This window comes from Erpetoichthys calabaricus, chromosome 8, assembly GCF_900747795.2.
Source record: "Erpetoichthys calabaricus chromosome 8, fErpCal1.3, whole genome shotgun sequence".
Lineage (NCBI taxonomy): Eukaryota > Metazoa > Chordata > Cladistia > Polypteriformes > Polypteridae > Erpetoichthys > Erpetoichthys calabaricus.
This window is the reverse complement of record NC_041401.2, coordinates 2151879-2173686: the sequence shown is the minus strand read 5'-3', so window position 1 is coordinate 2173686 and position 21808 is coordinate 2151879. Positions and strand designations below refer to the sequence as shown.

The window sequence follows — 21808 nt, the reverse complement described above, 5'->3', positions numbered from 1 at the left end:
ACATTATATATGCACATTATGCAAAAATTCACTCATTTACCCCTAGGAGTCATAATTTTTAAGAAACTCTCCCCCTGTGGAGGTTAGGGCTGGACTGCGGAATGCAAGTAGCCCCTTGGGGACACCAACAGCTGAGTTCACAGCAGAGGTGCCAGCAGGTAGGATTGATGGTCAAAGCCCTACTGGTCTGCCTGACCCATCCACTCGAGCACAGAACAAGAATGGCACCTCACCTGACTGCCCGCCACGATGGCCCCAAACAGATGCAGCAGACAACACTTGAGACTCTCCTTCAGGTGCTCACTCTCCTGGAAGCATTCTGCAACAGAAAACAGAAAGAAGTGAGAAAACTACGAGTAGACAACGCAGGAGGTCGCCGTCACGTCACTGCTGAGGGACACACTGTAACCATCATCCCTCTCATTTGTCTAAAGTATAAATGTCTGATTTTCAAAGAGAAGGAACTATCCATCCATCATCCAACCCACTATATCCTAACTACAGGGTCACGGGGGACTGCTGGAGCCAATCCCAGCCAACACAGGGCACAAGGCAGGAAACAAACCCCGGGCAGGGTACCAGCCCACCGCAGGGCGCACACATACACCCACACACCAAGCACACACTTGGGACAATTTAGAATTGCCAATGCACCTAACCTGCATGTCTTTGGACTGTGGGAGGAAACCGGAGTACCCGGAGGAAACCCACGCAGACAACGGGAGAACATGCAAACTCAACGCCGGGAGGACCCGGGAAGCGAAACCCAGGTCTCCTAACTGCAAGGTAGCAGCGCTACCACTGCGCCACCGTGCCGCCTGAGAAGGAACTATCAGGGCCTTAATTACAGATACAAATAAAATATCTCGCCAAGCTATGCCCACCCAAATGAATTGCTAAAATCCTCTTCTCTCCTTCTCATTTTAAACAGCCCACAGTGGTCGCTCCAACACGCCCGCCACCGAGACGCATGAAGTGATGACAGAATGAACCGGTCCACTGTGAAGCACTGTGGGTCCTCACCATCACAGGACAGCAAAGGCCCAGATCTGCACTTGGGGGTGTCATTGCTGCACAAACGCTGGACCTGCATCTCATTTACGAGGTGTGATCAAAAAGTCCGGTGAATGTCGATGCAGAGCGCCATCTGAGAGCAACGCAGAACAATTCAATGCAAGTTCTGACAGGTCCATCCAAGAGCAGAGTTTGTGACGAGTTTCAACTTGTTTGATACTGTCAGTCGTTTGTGAGCCACTGCTTGAATTCAAGTGTGTTTTTCAAGTTTGTCGTTAATAATGGATATCGAGCAACGCATTAACATGAAATTTTGTTTCAAGTTGCAAAAAAAGTGCTCAGGAAACCCATCAGATGTTAAAATCGGTTTGTGGTGACACTGCACTGACAATTAAGACTGTTTACAAGTGGTTTGATCGATTTCATAACGGCTCTGACTCGGTTGAAGATGAGAAAAGATCAGGACCTCCTTCGCCATCATTAACCGAGGAAAAGGTTGAAACGGTTTCATTCTTCATCATGACAACGCTGCTTGTCACACATCCCTTCTAGTACGACCATTTCTGTCGAAATAAAAACATTACGCTTTGTCCGTATCCACCTTATCCGCCGGATCTGGCTGTTCCCTAAATTGAAAATGACCGTGAAAGGCAAACGATTTCAATCCATTGAGGACATCCAGGCAGCCACGATAGCCCAACTAAAGATACCCTTGAAAGAAAACTTCCTGAACTGCATTGCAAAGTGGCAGGAGCGTTGGGAGAAGTGAAATTCGATGTGTAGGAGGAGAGTATTTTGAGGGGGACTTTTACTGCAATAAAAGATTCTTTTTTAAAACATTCACCGTATTTTTTGATCACACCTCGTACACTACCAATCTAAGGGCCGGGTTTATACTTCACACTCGGAACGTGTATGCGCACGCAGCATGGCTGCCGTATGTTCCCAGCATTTCATGTCACCGGTTACCATGCTTAGGGCTCGTTTATACTTCACGCTCAAAAGGCGTACACGCACGCAACATGGCTGCCATGTGTTCCCAGCATTCATTTGACGAATCCTCTGAGCACGTCCTCAGAAATGAACGTGACGCGAGTGCGAGTTGCAGTACCAGCAAAATGTCAGGGGGGCGCAGTGTGATCAAAGTCGGAATGTGATGTTAGGGTCCCTGTTTACTATCAACATGTGACGGCAAGCTGCTTTGCAGATCCTACAGGATCAGTGTGTGTGCTTTGATGTTTGATGAATGGTATCGACATGGTGAAGTAGCTCATCAAACTTAAATGCTGACATGTATTTCTGGTGCTTTTCTTCATCTATTTCTCACACAGGCAATACAGATGTCGCACATTCTCCCATCGTAATGACAAGATACATTTTAATGGTCTCTCATAACCTTCTTCTGTGCCATTTTTTTGGACCTTTGCAACAGCATCCTCATGTATGGAAACATATTTGAGCCACAGAGTAAAAAAAAAATAGGGACACAGTGAAGAAAAAAAGGTCTATTTCATGATTTCGTAGTTTATTTTGTCATTAAAGTAGAATGTCATAAACGCCATCTTAAAACTGACCCAGTTGTTAATCAGTACGTGCTTAGGGCTTCCTCCTGTACTGACAGCAGTGGCAGGCAGTGATTGCCACACAGAACACACTCAATGTCTGATATCACATTTAGAATCCTTAGATATCTACTTGATGTCACTTCATGATGAAATGTGTCAAAGCATGTCTGTCACATTTTACAGATAAATTGTTAACGTCATTTAAATAATGAATACTGTTAATAAATATACATGTGGGGGCGGCACGGTGGTGTCTGGCAGGGGGTCATGTCCCTGGTGGTCCCTGCCTGGAGTTTGCAGGTTTTCCTGGTGGGTTTCCACAGAGTGATCCAGTTTCTTCCCAAAGACATGCAGGTTTGGGGATGCTAAAATGACGCCAGTGTATGTGTATGCTTGTATTCACCTCGCGATGAGCTGATACCCCGTCCAGGGATCGTTTCTGCCTTGCGCCCGATGCTTGCTGGAATGGGTGTGTTCTCAGATTGATGGATGTAATCATTAAACTTCCATCCTTTTCAAAAATATTGTGGCAAGGTGTCATGGGAATATAATGGATGTTTCTAGCAATTCACAACACAGCAAAGCCGAACATTGTTTTCTCACTGTGATGATATCTCACACTGCCACCCAGTGGAATCCTCCAGATTTACATAAAGTACGCACACAAATATAAACAGTACACTGTAAGTGTAGCAGCAGCGTCCGCAGGCACACGCACCGTGTCACGTAAAGTATAAACCCGACCTAATGGGACCCCACTCTGATTTGTTTTGCATATATCTGACACAGCTCAGTTACACCCAAAGTGCACATGGCATCCATTTTTTTGAGATCTGACACAAGCTTCTTTCTGATTCATTTCTGATCGCCCATATTCCGTCCAATTAGGATTCTAAAAAAGTACTACTAAAAAAGTACAGAAAAATCCAGCTTTTTTAAAATGGTACGGCACCAGCATTTTGGTATTTTTGGAACCAGAAGTAAATAGTAGTTTTCAAGGACTTCACTCTCAGCTACTTCATGTATCTTTTTGACGCACTGGAGACTCAACGGGACAGCATGTTAACATGCTTCACACTTATCAGTGGAACCCTTGGCTCCTGCTCTTCGACGCGCTGCAGACTCTGAAAGGAAACCAACTCCTTGGAGTGACGTGGAGTGCAACGCACCAGGGAGGCTGCTGAGAGACGGAGGATGGCAAGTTATACGTTAATTGCTTTGGTACTTTCTGGCTCCAAAAGCTGGTACTGATACCAAAGACCAAATTTTAGTACCAATCCAAAACTAGATCAGAGTTTAAACAGTCAGATTGTGAGGACATAAACTACAGTGTGTGTCAAATTACTCAAATGAGCGTAGCAGCATGCGCCTAACCAGTGGGCTTCAGAAGACACGAGAGGTAAGCAGAGAGTCAACTAGCTCCTAGAGAGCCTGCAGTCAATTCTTGAATTAAGTGGAATTTGAAGAGGATGCCAGTGGATGAAGCAGTCACTTGAAGTAGCAATAATACAATAGTGACATGTAGAGAATACAGACAAAGTCCAACTTGCTCGTCTGACCAACATACATCAAAGCGCCACACCCCAGCAACACAATTAAAAAGACGAGATTTAATGCAGGGGTACAAAGGTATACTATTTTCCATTTCTAAAAATATTTATACCTTAAATGTGTTACATGCTAGCATGGCACAATGGTACGATTTTAAGTTTGTCTCTTTCAATCATAATGTGCATCTAGGAACCTCTGTTCACCAAACATGCCATCCCTTACGTCCCTCTTTCTTTGTGCGTCTTATTGCCTTTGGTCACCAGACATTGCAGCCCTCTGGAGGACACCAGATGACATTATGCCTGAGCACAGACACTGGATTGATGGATGGATGTAGATAGATAGATAGATAAAGTCTGATCCAAAAGCTTTGTGTTCAAAGCCCTCACAGATTTCTGGCAGCAGTCTCCCCCACAAGTCACTTACGATAGAAGAAGGGGACAAACTCCAGCGTCAGGGGAGCAGCCTTGTGTTTCTGACGACTTTTCTCTGTTGGACTGAGCACCTCACTGCAAGGGAAACACAGAGCAGTCTGTTACGATCGTGCCTTTATTTTTTATTGTTTTACATTTTTTTGAATTTCGAAATTCCCCCCCAAAACCCGACCCCGTGTTTGGTTTCCTTCTTTGTACCCCACTCTCTTTCCCTTTTAATTTGCAATTAGAACCTCATTCCAACTGTGAAGAGTGCTGGTGAAAATGTTCTGGTTTTGGATTTGCTTTGCTGCCTCAGGGTCAGGGCGGCTTGCAGTCACTGAGTCAACTAGGACTTCTGCATCAAATCAAAGTGTGCTTAAGGAGAACGTGAGGCTCTCATGGACTCCTATTTTGAATTTCTGTTGAGGTTTTTGTTACCCGTGGGTATCCATTGGGTTAATTTATTTTGGAGTATAGTTTTAATTTTGATTTGTGGTTTGAGCCATTAAATCGCTGCCATTCTGACGGTGCTATTCTTGATTATCATTGCTAGGATCATCCTTAAGTGGGTGTGTCCTCAGAGGTCATGGCCTGTCAATCACGACTTAACAGGATCAAAGGTCATCACGGGGTTTGCTTCATCAGACCACTTCCTGAATTCCAAAACCCTTTGAACCTTTTTGAAAAATGCTCTGTTTTGTCTTTCTGGTTTTTAAGCCATCTGCTCTCCTCCCGACTTTGACTTGGCCTCAGATTCCCGACTTAGGTTACTAATAAGTTGTTCTTCTGCTTCTGAAGCTCTCCTTGGTTTTTTTGACTACATTCCTGTCTTCCAGTCATCCTCTGAATTCCCACACTGGGTGGGCATCGTAGAGGCCATATGTCCAAAGGCTGAAGTTGAACCAGAAATGGTCCTTCCAGAATAATAAGGATCTGAAGCACACTAGCAAATCCACCATGGAATGGCTCAAAGAGAAGAAATGGAGGGTTATGGAATGTTAAGGATGTGATCTGAATCCCACTGAAAAGTTGCTTGACGTGGGCAGAACACGCAAGACAACCCACAGACATCCTGTTGCTGAAGGAATTCTGCTTGGAGGAGTGGTCCAGCATTTCACAGAGTTGATGTCACAGACTGGTGGGCAGTTATGCAAAACGCTTACAAGAACTTCTGAAGGGGGCAACATCACCTTCTGAGGCCAAGGGTGAGCTTGTTTTCCAGGTCATATATGTTGAAAAGGTCCACAATTTCCATGGGGTATACTTACATTTTCATATGAGAAAGAGCAATGGCCCAGCACAGACCCCTGAGGGACTCCACTTTCAACATCACCTAACTGTGATGAAGCTCTTCCTCTCCCTCAGCCAGTTTTGTACCCACCATGCACTGCACCCTCGGTTCCCACTTCTTTTAGTTTGATTCCTCACCTCTTATGGGGTTCCTTATCAAAAGCCTTCTGAAAGTCAAGATAAATGATGTCACATGCACCCCTCTGATCATCTGCTTTTGTCAACACATTACAGATTTCCAGCATATTAGTGAAGTTCGATCTCCCCTTCTAAATCCAGTCTGACTACTAACTAACCCACCATTTCTTGACATCGACCCTTTTCTTATTAGTTTACCCATGATACACATTAAGCTTACTGGCCTAGTCAGACCCGAGGTGAGGCTTCGTCATTACCCCTTTGCAGTAAACAGCTCATCTTGCTACAAGTGCTTCAAAAACATGGGAGGCAGCTAAAGGGCTCAAAAGAAGGACGTTCCATGCCGAACCGGGGGGAGTAAACTGATCCTTTCTCTTTTTCCCCTGTAGACCAGCCACAGGAAATTCTGTCTGGGCCCAATGACATCACTTCCAGTTTTTCTGGGCCCAGTGATGCCACTTTTGGTTCTGGGCCTCGGCCCCCGATGATGTCACTTCTGGTCCCCGGGCCTCTGACGACATCAATTCTGGTCCCAGGATGGGTGGTGAGGGTAGGAGGTGGGGGTCAGGGGATATTTGTGGGGGCAGATGCAATGACGTCACTTCGGTTCATCTCCACATGACGTTAATTGCTCTGTCTGGCTTTAACACTACCATATTCCTCCTGTTACCTCAGTTCTGTTGTGGACTCATGTCAAGACCTATTATTCAGTTTTGCCTTTAAGCCAAACTTTCAAGTATACGGTTTGCTACCCCAAACCTTTTTGTTGTGTCAAGCCGTGTCATTTCACATCTGTTTATTTGAGGCACAGGGTCAGCACTTACCCAGCAGCGCGGCGTCTCCAGTTACGGTATGGGTCATAGAGACTTTCACAGAAGGTCAGCGTGTGACGGACAAACTCCTCAGCGACAGTCTGGTCGGCCAGCTCCTTTTCCTTAGTCCTGCTCTTTAGCTTTGGTGACAGAAGACAAAATGAGAGGCGTGTGTTAGGATGTGAGCGTCATTGTGATCAGCATATTAAGCTTCATACCTCAACAGTTGGGCTTTTCCCCGGGGGGCTGGTCAATTGATTGAGGCCACAGACTAGGAGGCCATGGGTCACACCCACCTGCTGGATATACAGCGTTGTCATAGTGATCACATGGTTGATGAATGAGCACGTCCCAATCTCCTCTACGTTCGACAGGTTTCTGAAAGTCACATAAAGGAGCAAAGAAAAGTCGTCAGACTTCGTGGGCTTTACAAAAACTCCAAAGCCCCAACACTGTCAGGGCCACACAAGGTTAACACACACACACCTGCACCAAATGTGCATCGGGTGACAGGCCGCAGCAATAAGATTACCTGCAGACGATGATGAGGAACTTGACGAGGAGCAAAGCCAAGGTCTGCTGCTCTTCCTCCAGGCCATCGGACAACTTCTGGACACATTGAAGGAGTTGGTGTCTCAAAACCTGCAACATGTTGTCTGGTAGTAAAGACATCACTGGGGGAACTTCGTCGAGCCTTCAACAAACGAGAAGTTTCAAGCAAATGGGGGTCCTGTGTGGGAGATCTCTAAAACACGTTAGCAGGTCTAAAAAGGTGCGGGCACATGCAGCTGTATGTATGGCACCACATGCTCAACCCGGAAACCCCAAGCCCAAAATGGAACTGAACACGTGCCCTATTTAAGTGACACAGCGCTAAGCAGCCCACCCTCCAAGTCCCAAATCTATGCTGTCTTACACAAGTGGACATGGCCACTCTGCACACATGTACTCCAGCCTCAGGATCCTGTTTGCTCTGCCCACACAGAGGCAGCTCTTCAATGCCCGGCGTGCCAGCAGCACTTTCTAATCCCTACAACTAATCCGTGCACAGAGGAGATTTTCAGGGAACTCACAATGAACAATTCCCTCCTAAAGCTTCTGTCACTCCTAGCAGCTGTAAATCCGAATGGAGTCACCCATCTCACAACGTGCTCTCACACACGGTCACTTGACTGGCTAAGCTCTCGGCGAGTTGCTCACTACCTTCAGCAGAGACCGAAATGAGCATCCAACTCCGAAATCGAAAAGATGTCGAAAGGTCAACCGACAGACACTAAAAGAAGAGCAAAGAGACAGAAGAAGACCTGGAGTGCTGGGTTCGGAGAAAAGGACGCAAGAGGATGTGATGGACATGAGGAGAAGACAAGAGGAGTGCTGCTCTCCGGAGAGAAGAGTAGTCAGAGAAGTTCACATGGATAATGAGGAGGACGAAGACAACGACATGGGGGAGGGGGCGTCTGCATCCATACCTCGTGGGTGGCTTCTCGAAGTCCACATCCAGGCACTTCTCGTAGGCGCCGACGTAGATCTCCAGCCAGAGCTTCAGATACCCGACATCCTTCTGCAGGGAGAGAACGGTGTCAGCAGCACAGTAGGTGTCCAGTGGGAAGCCACCATTCTTACCCGGGATGCCAAGGTGTGTGCTCAAATGTGCACCATGTGTACCAACACATACCCAGTCTGTACAAGTGGCAATCATGACCCTCGGGGCCTATGCGTATTCACACCCTCCACCGGCCTGCATTTAAATGTCACACATCACAGGATCTTTATTGCCACGTGTCCAGTGCAATTCTTACTTGCATGTGCTGATCAACACGCAAGACGTTGCCACTCTCTACCACCATGACGAGTAAGCAGAAAACTTCCTGAACTCTAAACTGCGGTGTGTTGAATCTCGATGTGTTATGGTTCATGCGTCGGTTTCTTGTATTAAGTTGTATTTTTGTCTAAATGTCTTGTTCCGTTATCGTCGGTCTCTCTCCGCCGAGTGTTGGGTCTTTTGTAATTTATGTCATGGTGTTCTAGTTTGAATTTCGTTAATTTGCTTTTCTTGTTGGGTAATTTTTTTGTGAATCTCCCTGTGTGGACCCCCACTAGTTTAGCGATCTTACTTCCATATTTTATTTACCATGTAATTTATTATTTAATTTGTTACTAATTGTGTTCATTTTAAATCAATCTCTCTGTTGTGAGTGGCTCTTTTATTGAATTTTTCTAGTGTCTCCTTGAAAGGTTTAGGCCAATTTATATACCGTAGTAGATAGTGTTTCTCAAGCCCGGCTGCTGGTGGGGAGCGGGTCATCACTTGACGACTGTAGTCGATATCCCCCTGCTCTGATGATCATTTTGATTCATACCCCCCCCCCCCCAACCCCTGGTGGGTGGCAAAGACACTTGCATAGGAAAAAGTGGGTCGTCACCCCAAAGAAACATTGATGTATGGAGTTTTAATAACCAAGGAATTCCTTTTTGCCGTTGACTTTGTGATCCGAGTCTTCCCAAGTAAGTTACTTAATTTTTATTGTTATGTTGCAATGCCATTTTGTTTTTTTGTGGGCACCGCCATTATTGAGCAATGGTGTTGATAGTCGTCATGGTGATGTGCCCCAGAATCCTCTGGGGTTGTGCCACATGCGGTTGTGCTTTTCAGGTTTAAGGCTTATTTTTCTGACCTCTTGACTTCGGTTTGGTTCAATTCCTGGTTTTCTTTCTTTGTGTATCTCTGGTGTACGACTTTCTCCCGGACCTTTACAAAAGAGATCCCCTAACCGTCTTTAAAAACTAAAGTATTGGACATGACTGGTGTGTGTGTGTCAGAGGGTAATGCTAAAGAAACTGGAAATCATCTCAACTGATGACAGACATCCATTACATGTAGAACTAAACTTCAGTAAATCAGGAAGGAGAGTTGCTTTGAAAACCCACACAAATCGCTCCAGAAACTCCTTTCTTCCTAGTGCCATACGACTTTTCAATAAGAAATATCGGAGATAATGTTTAAGGTTTTGATATATATCCTGTTACCTTTTTTTTTTTTTTTTTTTGGTGTAAATATGTTTTATCTAACTGCCTTACCTTAACCTTTCTTATTTCTATTTGTCTGTTTTATTTCATTCTGTCTGTTACCTGTTATTAGATGTAACTGAGAAGGCAAATTTCATGTTTTCTTGTGTAAACATGACTAAATAAAGAAACCTAAACCTAAACCTAAACAGAACTCTTCCCCACTCTTTAATAATAATAATAATAATAATACTACAGTAATCCCTCCTCCATCGCGGGGGTTGCGTTCCAGAGCCACCCGCAAAATAAGAAAATCTGCGAAGTAGAAACCATATGTTTATATGGTTATTTTTATATTGTCATGCTTGGGTCACAGATTTGCGCAGAAACACAGGAGGTTGTAGAGACACAGGAACATTATTCAAACACTGCAAACAAACATTTGTCTCTTTTTCAAAAGTTTAAACTGTGCTCCAGGACAAGACAGAGATGACAGTTCTGTCTCACAATTAAAAGAATGCAAACATATCTTCCTCTTCAAAGGAGTGCGCGTCAGGAGCACAAAATGTCAGAAAGACAGAGGAAAGCAAACAAATCAATAGGGCTATTTGGCTTTTAAGTATGCGAAGCACTGGCACAAAGCTGTTGAAGGCGGCAGCTCACACCCCCTCCGTCAGGAGCAGAGAAAGAGAGAGAGAGAGAGAGACAGAGACAGAGAAAAACAAACAGTCAAAAATCAATACGTGCCCTTCGAGCTTTTAAGTATGCGAAGCACCGTGCAGCATGTCATTTCAGGAAGCAGCTGCACAGAAGATAGCAACGTGAAGATAATCTTTCAGCATTTTTAGACGAGCGTCCGTATCGTCTAGGTGTGCGAACAGCCTCCCTGCTCAATCCCCCTACGTCAGGATCAGAGAAAGTCAGCGCAAGAGAGACAGAAAAGTAAGCCGGGTAGCTTCTCAGCCATCTGCCAATAGCGTCCCTTGTATGAAATCAACTGGGCAAACCAACTGAGGAAGCATGTACCAGAAATTAAAAGACCCATTGTCCGCAGAAATCCGCGAACCAGCAAAAAATCTGCGATATATATTTAATATGCTTACATATAAAATCCGCAAAAGAGTGAAGCCGCGAAAGGCGAAGCGCGATATAGCGAGGGATCACTGTACATTTTATTTATATAGCACTTTTCCCATGCTCAAGGCACTTACAGAATATAAGAAAGAAAAGGCAGGGTATAGAGTCCATACTGTAGCATTGTACTAAACCAGATAAATAAATAAATAAAGAAGATTATGACAGTGAATTCAGAGAAAAAAGCCTAACAGACCACATAATTGATGGTCTCGCGCACACACACACACACACACAGGTTACATGAGCATCTTGACATGGAGGTAAACTGAGAGAAGGGTAATAACGTCAAGTAGAGCTAACAGCCTTCCTGAACAGATGAGTTTTGAGTTGTTTTTTAAAAGAATTCATGGAGTCAGCTGACCTGATTAATTTCGGTAGGTCATTCCAGAGTCTGGGCGCTATACAGCTGAAGGCCCTGCTACCACCCATGGTGTGTAGATTAGTGTGGGGTACAACAAGATGGCCACAATCAGAGGACCTTATTGGGCGGGCAGGCACATAGTGATGGAGAAGGTCACTGATGTAGTTTGGCGTGAGGTCATTTAAGGCTTTGTAGTTTATTAGTAGGATTTTATATTCAATCCTGTAAGACACAAGGAGCCAGTGATGGTGGAGCAGGATGGTGTGATGTGTTCGCTGCTGCTGGTTTGAGTAAGGACTCTTGCAGCTGAGTTTTGAATAAGCTAGAGCTGTGATAGAAGATTAGAAGGGGCATCTGCCAGCAGCGAGTTACAATAATCGATGTGGGATGTGATAAAAGCAGGGATGAGTTTCTCAGTGTTAGAAAAGGAGAGGAAGGAGCGAACACGGGATATGTTACAAGGTGAAAGTAAGAAAGTTTCTTAATGTGATTTATGTGGGCGGAGGAATCAAAAATGACACCAAGATTCTTTGCAGTAGAGGCAGGTCTGATGAGATCGCCACCAAGATAGACTGGGAAGGAGCTCATTTTATTAAGTTGCACTTTAGTCCCAATTTGCAGGAGTTCAGTTTTGTTGCAATTTAATTTTAAAGAGTTCTGCTCCATCCAGGTTTTAATTTCACTAAGACAGTAATATAATTACATACAGTACCAAATCTGGACACAGGTTTTTGAGTTTTCACATTCATTTTTTGTATATTTTAGAAGTCATTTTCCCAATGCAGTCTTTGTTTTCAAGGATGCCTTCATTTCGAGCATCAGCTGCCATGGTGTTATGTGGGGTTAGGTGGGTAGCATCATGCACTTTGTGATCATCTGAGTTTATGGACAAGTCAGAACAAACCTCTGTGCATGGCTGGTTCTTTATTAGTGTCACAGGACCTGATCTCGCTGGCATCTCTTTTTGTGGTTTTCTGGCGTCTCTCCTCCTGGTCACCTTTCTTATTTCTAGTTTGCCCCTCGGTTTTTGGGCAAACATAGCAAAAATGTCTGTGAAGGTGGCGGGTTGAGGCACCTAAGTGGATGCCAGGCTCTGGGTGCTGTTATTAGGCCTTTTAAAAGAATACACCTTTGTATGGAATGTTATTTGATTTTAATAAATTCAATAAAATTTAAAAAAAAAAGAAAAAAAGGAATACACCAACACGTAGTTTGTAGTGATAAATGAAAAAAAATTAATCTCATGTTTTCAGGGAGATGAAGTCTGTGATTATATAAACCAATGATGTAAAACTGTACAATTGCAAATGATGTGAAAAACATCTATGAGAAAAAGAAAATAAAAATCTCACATTATTTGTATCACAAGGTGGGTGTGTGTGTTAAAGAATGAAGATTTCTGGAGTGAGTTGGATGAAGTGATGGTCAGAAAGTGGTGATTGGAGCGGATTTCAATGGACATGTTGGTGAAGGGAACAGAGGAGACGAGGAGGTGATGAGTAGGTATGGTGTCAAGGAGAGGAATGAAGAAGGTCAGAGGATAGTGGATTTTGCCAAAAGGATGGACATGGCTGTGGTGAATACGCATTTTAAGAAGAGGGAGGAACATAGGGTGACATACAAGAGTGGAGGAAAATGCACACAGGTAGATGACATCCTATGCAGAAGAGTTGATCCGAAGGAGACTGAAGACTGCAAGGTGGTGGCAGGGGAAAGTGTAGTTAAGCAGCATAGGATGGTGGTCTGTAGGATGACATTGGAGATCAAGAAGAGGAAGAGAGTGAGGGCAGAGCCAAGGATCAAATAGTGGAAGTTGAACAAGGAAGACTGCAAGATTGAGTTTAGGGAGGAGGCGAGACAGGCACTGGGTGGCAGTGAAGAGTCACCAGCCAGCTGGGCAACTACAGCAGATGTAGTAAGGGTGACCGCAAGAAGGGTGCTTGGTGTGACATCTGGACAGAGGAAGGAGGAAAAGGAAACCTGGTGGTGGAATGAGGAAATACAGGAAAGTATACAGAGGAAGAGGATGGCAAAGAAGAAGTGGGACAGTCAGAGAGATGCAGAAAGTAGACAAGAGTACAAGGAGATAAGGCACAAGGTGAAGAGAGAGGTGGCGAAGGCTAAAGAAAAGGCGTATGAGGAGTTGTATGAGATGTTGGACACTAAGGAGGAAGAGAAGGACCACTGGGCTACAGAGTGGGGCCGAGATGGGAAAGATGTGCACAGGTTAGGGTGATAAAAGATAAAGATGGAAACGTACTCACAAGTGAGGAGAGTGTGTTGAGCAGATGGAAAGAGGACTTTGAGAGGCTGATGAATGAAGAGAACGAGAGAGAGAAGAGGTTGGATGATGTGGAGATAGTGAATCAGGAAGTGCAATGGATTAGCAAGGAGGAAGTAAGGACAGCTATGAAGAGGATGAAGAATAGAAAAGCTGTTGGTCCAAACGACATACCTGTGATAGCATGGAGGTGTTTATGAGAGATGGCAGTGGAGTTTCTAACCAGATTGTTTAATGGAATCTTGGAAAGTGAAAGGATGCCTGAGGAGTGGAGAAGAAGTGTAGTGGTGGGCTGATATTTAAGAATAAGAGGGATGTGCAGGACTGCAGTAACTACAGAGTGATAAAATTGAGGAGCCACAGCATGAAGTTATGGAAAAGAGTAGTGGAAGCTCAGTTAAGAAGTGAGGTGATGATTAGTGAGCAGCAGGATGGTTTCATGCCAAGACAGAGCACCACAGGTGTGACGTTTGCTCTGAGGATGTTGATGGAGAAGTAGAGAGAAGGCCAGGAGTTGTTGCATTGCATCTTTCTGGACCTGAAGAAAGCACATAACAGGGTGAGGAGAGAGGAGCTGTGGTATTGTATGAGGAAGTCGGGAGTGGCAGAGAAGTACGTGAGAGTTGTACAGGATATGTATGAGGGAAGTGTGACTGTGGGGAGGTCTGCAGTAGGAGTGACGGAGGTGGGATTACATCAGGGGTCGACTCTGAGCCCTTTCTTATTTTCAATGGTGATGGACAGGTGGACAGACGATATTAGACAGGAGTCCCCGTGGACTGTGATGTTTGCTGATGATATTGTGATCTGTAGCGATAGTAGGGAGCAGGTTGAGGAGACCCTGGAGAGGTGGAGATATGGTCTAGAGAGGAGAGGAATGAAGGTCAGTAGGAACAAGACAGAATACATGTGTGTAAATGAGACGGAGGTCAGTGGAATAGTGAGGATGCTGGGAGTACAGCTGGCAAAGGTGGGTGACTTTAAATACCTGAGATCAACAGTACAGAGTAATGGGGAGTGTGGAAGAGAGGTGAAGAAGAGCGTGCAGGTGGGGTGGAATGGGTGGAGAAGAGTGTCAGGAGTGATTTGTGACAGACGGGTATCAGTAAGAGTGACAGGGAAGGTCTAGGGGCGGTAGTGAGACCAGCTATGTTATATGGGTTGGAGACAGTGGCACAGAACTGAAGGTGGTAGAGTTAAAGATGCTAAGATATGCATTGGGTGTGAAGAGGATGGACAGGATTAGAAATGAGGACATTAGAGGGGTCATCCCAGGTTAGGTGGTTGGGAGACAGAGTGGCGAGATTGCATTGGTTTGGACATGTGCAGAGGAGAGATGCTGGGTATATTGGGAGAAGGATGCTAATGATAGAGCTGCCAGGGAAGAGAAAAAAGAGGAAGGCCTAAGAGAAGGTTTATGGATGTGGTGAGAGAGGACATGAAGGTGGTAGGTGTAACAGAGCAAGATGACGAGGAAATGGATGATATGGAACAATATGATCCGCTGTGGTGACCCTAATGGGAAAAACAAGAAGAAGATTACTTGTGTCACATAATCCACATGTCATTTATCAAGTCGTTCATTCACAATGTCTAGAAGACTTGCATTTTTTGCTAAAATATTGTTAAACAGATACTTCTGGAAAAATCACCACAAATCATAAAAAAAGGAAAAACAAGTCACATGGCACTGCATTTTTGAACTGAAGAATGAAGAGGAGAGGCGGACCTTCAAGATAAGACTGCGCTAATGAGTGAGGGGAAGAGGCGGAGCTTCAAGATACGACTGTGCTAATGAATGAGGGGGAGAGGCGGAGCTTCAAGATAAGACTGCGCTAATGAGTGAGGGGAAGAGGCAGAGCTTCAAGATACGACTGTGCTAATGAATGAGGGGGAGAGGCGGAGCTTCAAGATACGACTGTGCTAACGAATGAGGGGGAGAGGCGGAGCTTCAAGATAAGACTCTGCGCTAATGAATGAGGGGGAGAGGCGGACCTGTAATTCAAACAGTCAGTCCTGTCATGAATTGGGAACAAACTAATTTTTGCTAAAAGGAATCCATTTTCCTTGCTTTAGGGAAAGCCTTGTCTGCATTTTTTAAACAAATCAGAGACTCTTTGGGTAAATGAATACATTGTGGTACTGTTGCTAGGTGTAACTGGTGGTTTCTAGGAGGCTTTCCCCCAGTAGTCACTGGCAAATCTGTCATCTTCATGATACTCTATAAAAAGCTGCCATTGTGGTCATCTCCCTATCCAACTTGGTGGCTTCCTAAATAGACTTTAGGTTTATGTTATTTTGCATTCCTCATCACTAAGATTTACTGCCCAACTCCTTGTTAAGACACTCGGGTTTTGCTCTTGTGCCTCCTTTTTCGAGCACAATCTCAGTTCAACTTCCTGGTCCTCTCGACTTAAGTCTGCACACCACCAGGCTGGCAGAATGAATCCAGAGTGACCTGCATTTCCTGTTTATGACGTCTGACGATATTTCTGGAAGTATCTATTTAACATTATTTTAGCAAAAAAATGCTTGTGCTTTGCACATTTGGAGCATATGCCTGGATAACTGATGTGCGGATCCTTATAACGTAACGTTTTTTTCAATTTCAATTTGTTTACCATTGGACAGAATTGGTCGCCATTGGCTTGTATTCTGTCATAAATATTTTTATCTCCATTTTATATAAAAACACAAAATTAAAACATTTTTTAGTCATTTCTACAAACTAAAGGGGGCAAATACCATATAAAAAAAATTGTAATTTTTGGGTGAAGTAGTCCTTTAACAAGCACCTGGTGTTTCTATGTGGTGAGGCCTCAGTTAGCGTCAAGGCCTCTACACAAACAAGCCCGTTTCCGGGTGCTACAACGTTTAGAACACCACCAATTACAAACAAAAATGGCATTTACCGTATCTACTCACATTTAAGTTCTCCCATGGATAAGTCAGGCCTTTATTTTACCGTATAATTTCTGGTATTTTATAATGTCGGTCATATAAGTCAAATGCGGAAAACTCATGCTATTGGTCCATGAGATTATAATATGCTAACGTCCGCCCACCTGAGAGATTAACCACAGCGCACACGGCCTTTGTTTTCTATGTATTGTGCTTACGTGACCACACAGTAATACCCAAACTATTCTGAAGCAACGTTTGCACGGTTTTGTGTTTTTTGTATCTCACACCCTCATACACCTTTATCGTAAGAGCGTCCTTTATCTATGATGGAGCGTTCGATCAGAAGAAAATATGAAGCTGCTTTTAAATTAAAAGTCGTTGAAGTAGCGAAAGAAATTGGTGACTCTGCTGCTGCATCAAAATTCGATGTGTCTGAGAAACTGGTGAGAGATTGGAGGAGGCAAGAAGATGTAAAAAAAAAATAAATAAATAAATTAAAATAAAATTAAGGGTCACATTTTTGAATGGACGTATAAGTCGGGTCTGATTTTATGATTGATTTTTTGGTTTTCAAGACACGATTTATACGCTGTGATGGACAGCCGGAGGGTTCAGTCCGGCCGGGACATCCCTGAGAGAAAAGAATGTAGGAAGGCAGCCTTTTCAGGACACTGCATCCCCCGGGACGTTAGGTGGCAGCTCCCATGGACAGCGACAGTTCCCCAGATTCCCTCAAAGCATCCTGGGACGTGGAGTCCGTTTCCTCAGCCCTGTTGGGTGCCGCCAGGGGGAGCTCACAAAAAACCTGGGGACTCCTACTATTACGACAACCCGGAAGTACTTTGGAGTCACGAGGACAGAAGCCCGCAGTACTTCCGGGCTACTTAAGAAAGGATGATGTGGCGTTGAACCCGGGAGAAACACTTCCAGGTCATGGACTATTTAAAGGACTGGTGAAGACCCAACAAGGAGAGCCGGAGTTGGGAGGTTGGGTGACGAAGCTGCTGGGAGTGGAGGATTGTTATTGATTATTGTTAATTATTGAGTAATGAAGTATTGTGGAGTGTGTGGTGCTTTGTGCACTGTATTGGAAGAAAATAATATTAAAATTCTTCTTGGTGTTTTTACAAGTGTGTCCTGGACGTCTGTCTAGTGGGTTTCACGGGGCAACTGTGCCTCTAGCATCCACAACACGAATATATATACGGTAATTCAAAATTAGCAATTTTTTGCAATTTGGGGGAAAACTGCTGTGGCATTAATGTAACAATAATGGAAAAGCTCAGGAACCCGCCGTTTTTATTCAATTATTTTTGTTCAAATACTGCAAACTGTTACTTTTGCGTTGTTAGCGTGTGAAACGTTCCGTGGTAATCTGGTGATTTCTAGATCTGCCACTTCAGTTATGTGAAAGCATTTGACAAAGTTCAGTACGAAGTGCCAGCAGAGGTGCTGAATGGGAAAGAGAGAGTCAATCACGAATCTGCATTGGGATCAGCGAGCAGACAAATGTAATGACGGAACAATCGACGAGAGGGAACAAATCAAACGTGGAGTACGCCAAGGCCGTAACTTGTCACCGGATCGTTTTTCGCTTTATATAGAGATGATTACGAAGGCATTAGAGTTAGCGGTGTGAACGTCAGTCAGTTGTCAGGCAATCTCTGCAGACTCCGTAACGATACTTCAGGGGTTTCTTGATGTTGTGGTAAGCAAGGAGATGTAAAAAAAAAAAAAAAAATGAATTGAAGTGTCGCATCTTTGAACGGGCGTATAAGTCGGGGTCTTATTTTATGATTGATTTTTCAGGTTTCAAGACCCAACTTATACATGAGCACATATAGTACTTCCATTGCACATTTTCATACAAGGAGAATGTGTCTCAAAAATTTTCATGGCTAGCAAAACAGGAAACAGAAAAATATAATAAATACACGATAAAAATCACACATCAAATGCCTCACTCGGCGTTAGCAGGCCCTGCTTGACAAGAACCCATCCTTAAACACAATATGAAGGCACAAAAAAAAAAAAAACTCATACAAGAAAAAAAGAAAGAAATCGGTGGAAGGGCAATTTGTAGAAAAAAAGCCCATCCCCTTCCAGGCAGGGTGGGCTTGCAGTGGGTGTCAAAGCAGGGCGAGTACCCGGCAGATAACACTAAGGCAGGCATACATAATATTAGCGGTTCTTGGCCTTTCTGGTGTTGTGACCCACTTCTTCCCATGGTGTGGTCTGTGTGGCCTTTGGTTAATCGTGCACGACTAAGGAGGGGCAGAAATCAAGTGAGATCACTCATCAAGTGAGACCCCCAATGCAAGACCCACTAGCACTATAAACAACAACAACAACTTGCGACCCACTGGTTCAGAAACGCTGAGAAATCTCTTGATATATATAAAAAAGTCAAATCCCACTTTCTCACTCATCACAAAATCTCCCAAACCATGAGGACTTGGGACTTGAAATTTGGAATGTAGGCTACCCTTGGCCTATAGGTGCTTGCTAAGAAACGGTTAAAAAAATTTCGTGGTCCAAGTACGTTCTGCCTGTATGTCTGTCCGCTTTTCACAAGAGAATTACTTAACGGATTTAGATCTGGATGTTTTCTATACTTTGCTTGAAGTTTCCGGTTGAATTTGCGACTTCTCTCATCGCGCTAAGTACCAGAGTTCACTTGCGATACCGATGTATTTATGCAAATCCAAGAGAGTGGCTGTGGGCCGACAGCAGGGGGGCGGGGCCTTCCTCATTCACTCGCCAGCCTCTGTTCAAGTCACTCTACCTCTCGCCACGTGTTGGAGCGCACACCTCACCTCCGCTTAGCTAGCAATACCTGTTTGTTCAGCAGACATTATCATCAAGAGATTGTTAAGGAGTAACATAAGAGTGTTTTAGAGGATTGGCAGAGATATCACGGCCATGTGCTTTTCTCCCCATGCAGGGAATGCTCTCCCGTCAGGGGTGAACACGATCAGATACAGTGCCAACGTATATTGATTTGTAAAGTTTGTCCTGGTTCATTACTATCTGGGCGCAGCCACAGGGGTACAGCTAGTAATTGATAAAAGAATAAATACAATCAAATAATCTAATTAATAAAAACACAGAACTACCTAAACAATTAATCAAAACTATGAAGAAAGGCAAATACTTACTAATCCATATTACTAACCGAGAATAAACCGGATATGGACGCAGGTACATGGCATGCCCATGGACGCAAGAGACATAGTGCGCAGGCGCCGACAGCTCAACTAACGGAAATACGAAATAAAGCAACGAGCACAGACAATACGGAACCCTAACCGTCCACACTACACAGCATAGTCAAACCCGACAGTACGGAGGGCGCATGCGCCTACAACGAGTACCACATGAAACACACACACACGGCACTGGAGGTATAATATTAGCTCAACTAACGTAAATAAGTGCCTACAATGCGTCACGGCTCAAAAACAAAGGAGCTCAACTAACGTAAATAAGAAATGAGGCAACGCGCCCATAGGTAACGACACAGCCACACAAAAAAGAGGATTCAGCCCCCCACCCCAGAGTGAAACGGGAAAAAGTACGGAGTCCACAAAGGTCCACCATACACAGCATAATAGTACGGAAGGCGCGAGTTAGTACAAAAGCCGAAGGTGCCTACAACGCGTAATAAGAATAAACGAACGCTCCGTATTGAACGTACGTCATCCTCACACGTCCAAACTATACAGCATAAGTGAATCACATTACAGTGATGCATTATTAACAGTACAACCACAGAAACCGCTCCGTATTAGCAATATGAATAATTGCACTTACTGTTAACGGTAAACAACGGAGAACTAATGGAGTCATGATCACGGCTCCAAAACTATACAGCTCCACTAACGGAGCTACAAACACGAGCCCGCATGGACAAAAACAATAGACGTCGGTGCCTACAATGCGCGTCTGAAACCACGGAAGCAAAACTGTCTCGGCTCCAAAACCAAACAGCTCGACTAACGGAGCTACAAACATATCTTATACATTCATCAATGTATTTCGGGTTACCCAACACCGGAGGTAGGCGAGCAAAGCGAGCAGGGTGCGGAGCCCCCTTGCTACAACTAAAGAAGTTAACAAATAAGAGCAAAACTAATAAAGAACCAAAAGGGATCAAACAAAACACAGAGATTTAACATACAAACAAAACCAAAAAAACAAAAAAGCAAATAAAAGGCCAGCGCCGCGCCACACGACTTTCTGATGGTGGCCTTAATTTGTTGCAATACTAGGACTTGATATGATTTTTATGATGAAATACCTTGAAGTATTATGTTATATTTTACAGATAAATTGTTAACTTCATTTATATAATGTATACTTTTAATAATTAACACAGGGGCACAGTGGTACAGCAGTATCGATGAGCTGGCACCCCGTCCTCGGATTGTTCCTGCTTTGCACTCTACGCTTGCTTGGGCTGGTGCGACCCTGGATGTTTGGAATACTTAAACATGTTCAACAAAGATTTTTCAATGTTCCTTAAAGGTTTTGAAGAACTGACGTTCTCTTACAGCTGGTTTTTCTTTTATTACAGAGCTTATTGTGCAGCAATTGGTTACACAGAGGAAGAAAACGGAAGGACAGGAATTGTGGGTTGGTGTGTTTGACAGACACAGCACTGCTGCAATAAATGATTCCATTCAGGGTCACACGAGGCAGGAACAATTCCTGGACTGGGTGTCAGCTCATTGCTACCACCGCGTCACCGTGCCTTCATATGTTTAATATGAAATGAGACACAAAAATAACTGGACTGGGCTTGGGGCTTTCCTGGAAAACTGTCTGGAGGTCAGCTGAACGTGAATCCTAGAACGATATCTCCTCCTAGATGGCCTCTCAAACCGCCAACCGGCTAGGTATATCCTGTGAATAGCCCTGTCAGTATTTGCACAACAATCGCTACACGAGTTGCTGCGATAATGTCGGGTGAAAAAAAGCAAATCAACATCAAATTTCTCACAAAATTGAACAAAACGGCCACAGAAACTTATGAAATGATAAAAACAGTGTACGGGGATAACAGTTTGTCTCACACACATGGTTTTGAGTGGCACAAACGTTTCAAGGAAGGACAAGAAAATGTGGAAGACGTTCAACGCCCAGGTCGCCCACGCTCATCTTGGACGGATAAAAACATCAAAACGGTGAATCAGATTGTTTGAAATGATCGTACTGCTTTTTCCGTAAAGCAGTTTTTGACTAACAAAAACATTCCTGTCCTCACTCGATCATCCTCCCTATTCGTCCGGTTTAGCTCCCTATGATTTTTACTTGTTCCCGAAAATCTAAAG

General features: G+C 44.2%; 1 protein-coding gene across 2 annotated transcripts in view; it reads right to left on the bottom strand.

The window, feature by feature from the left end:
• nbeal1 (neurobeachin-like 1) overlaps nucleotides 1-21808 on the bottom strand; it is a 175053-nt gene that overhangs the window by 137706 nt on the left and 15539 nt on the right. For both annotated transcript variants that reach the window (XM_028806166.2, XM_028806167.2), the window contains exons 3-8: nucleotides 8256-8347; nucleotides 7319-7480; nucleotides 7083-7164; nucleotides 6799-6926; nucleotides 4557-4639; nucleotides 234-319 (exon numbers count right to left, since the gene is read on the bottom strand). In XM_028806166.2, the coding sequence (XP_028661999.2) occupies nucleotides 234-319; nucleotides 4557-4639; nucleotides 6799-6926; nucleotides 7083-7164; nucleotides 7319-7480; nucleotides 8256-8347 (633 nt within the window). The remainder of the gene's footprint in view (nucleotides 1-233; nucleotides 320-4556; nucleotides 4640-6798; nucleotides 6927-7082; nucleotides 7165-7318; nucleotides 7481-8255; nucleotides 8348-21808) is intronic.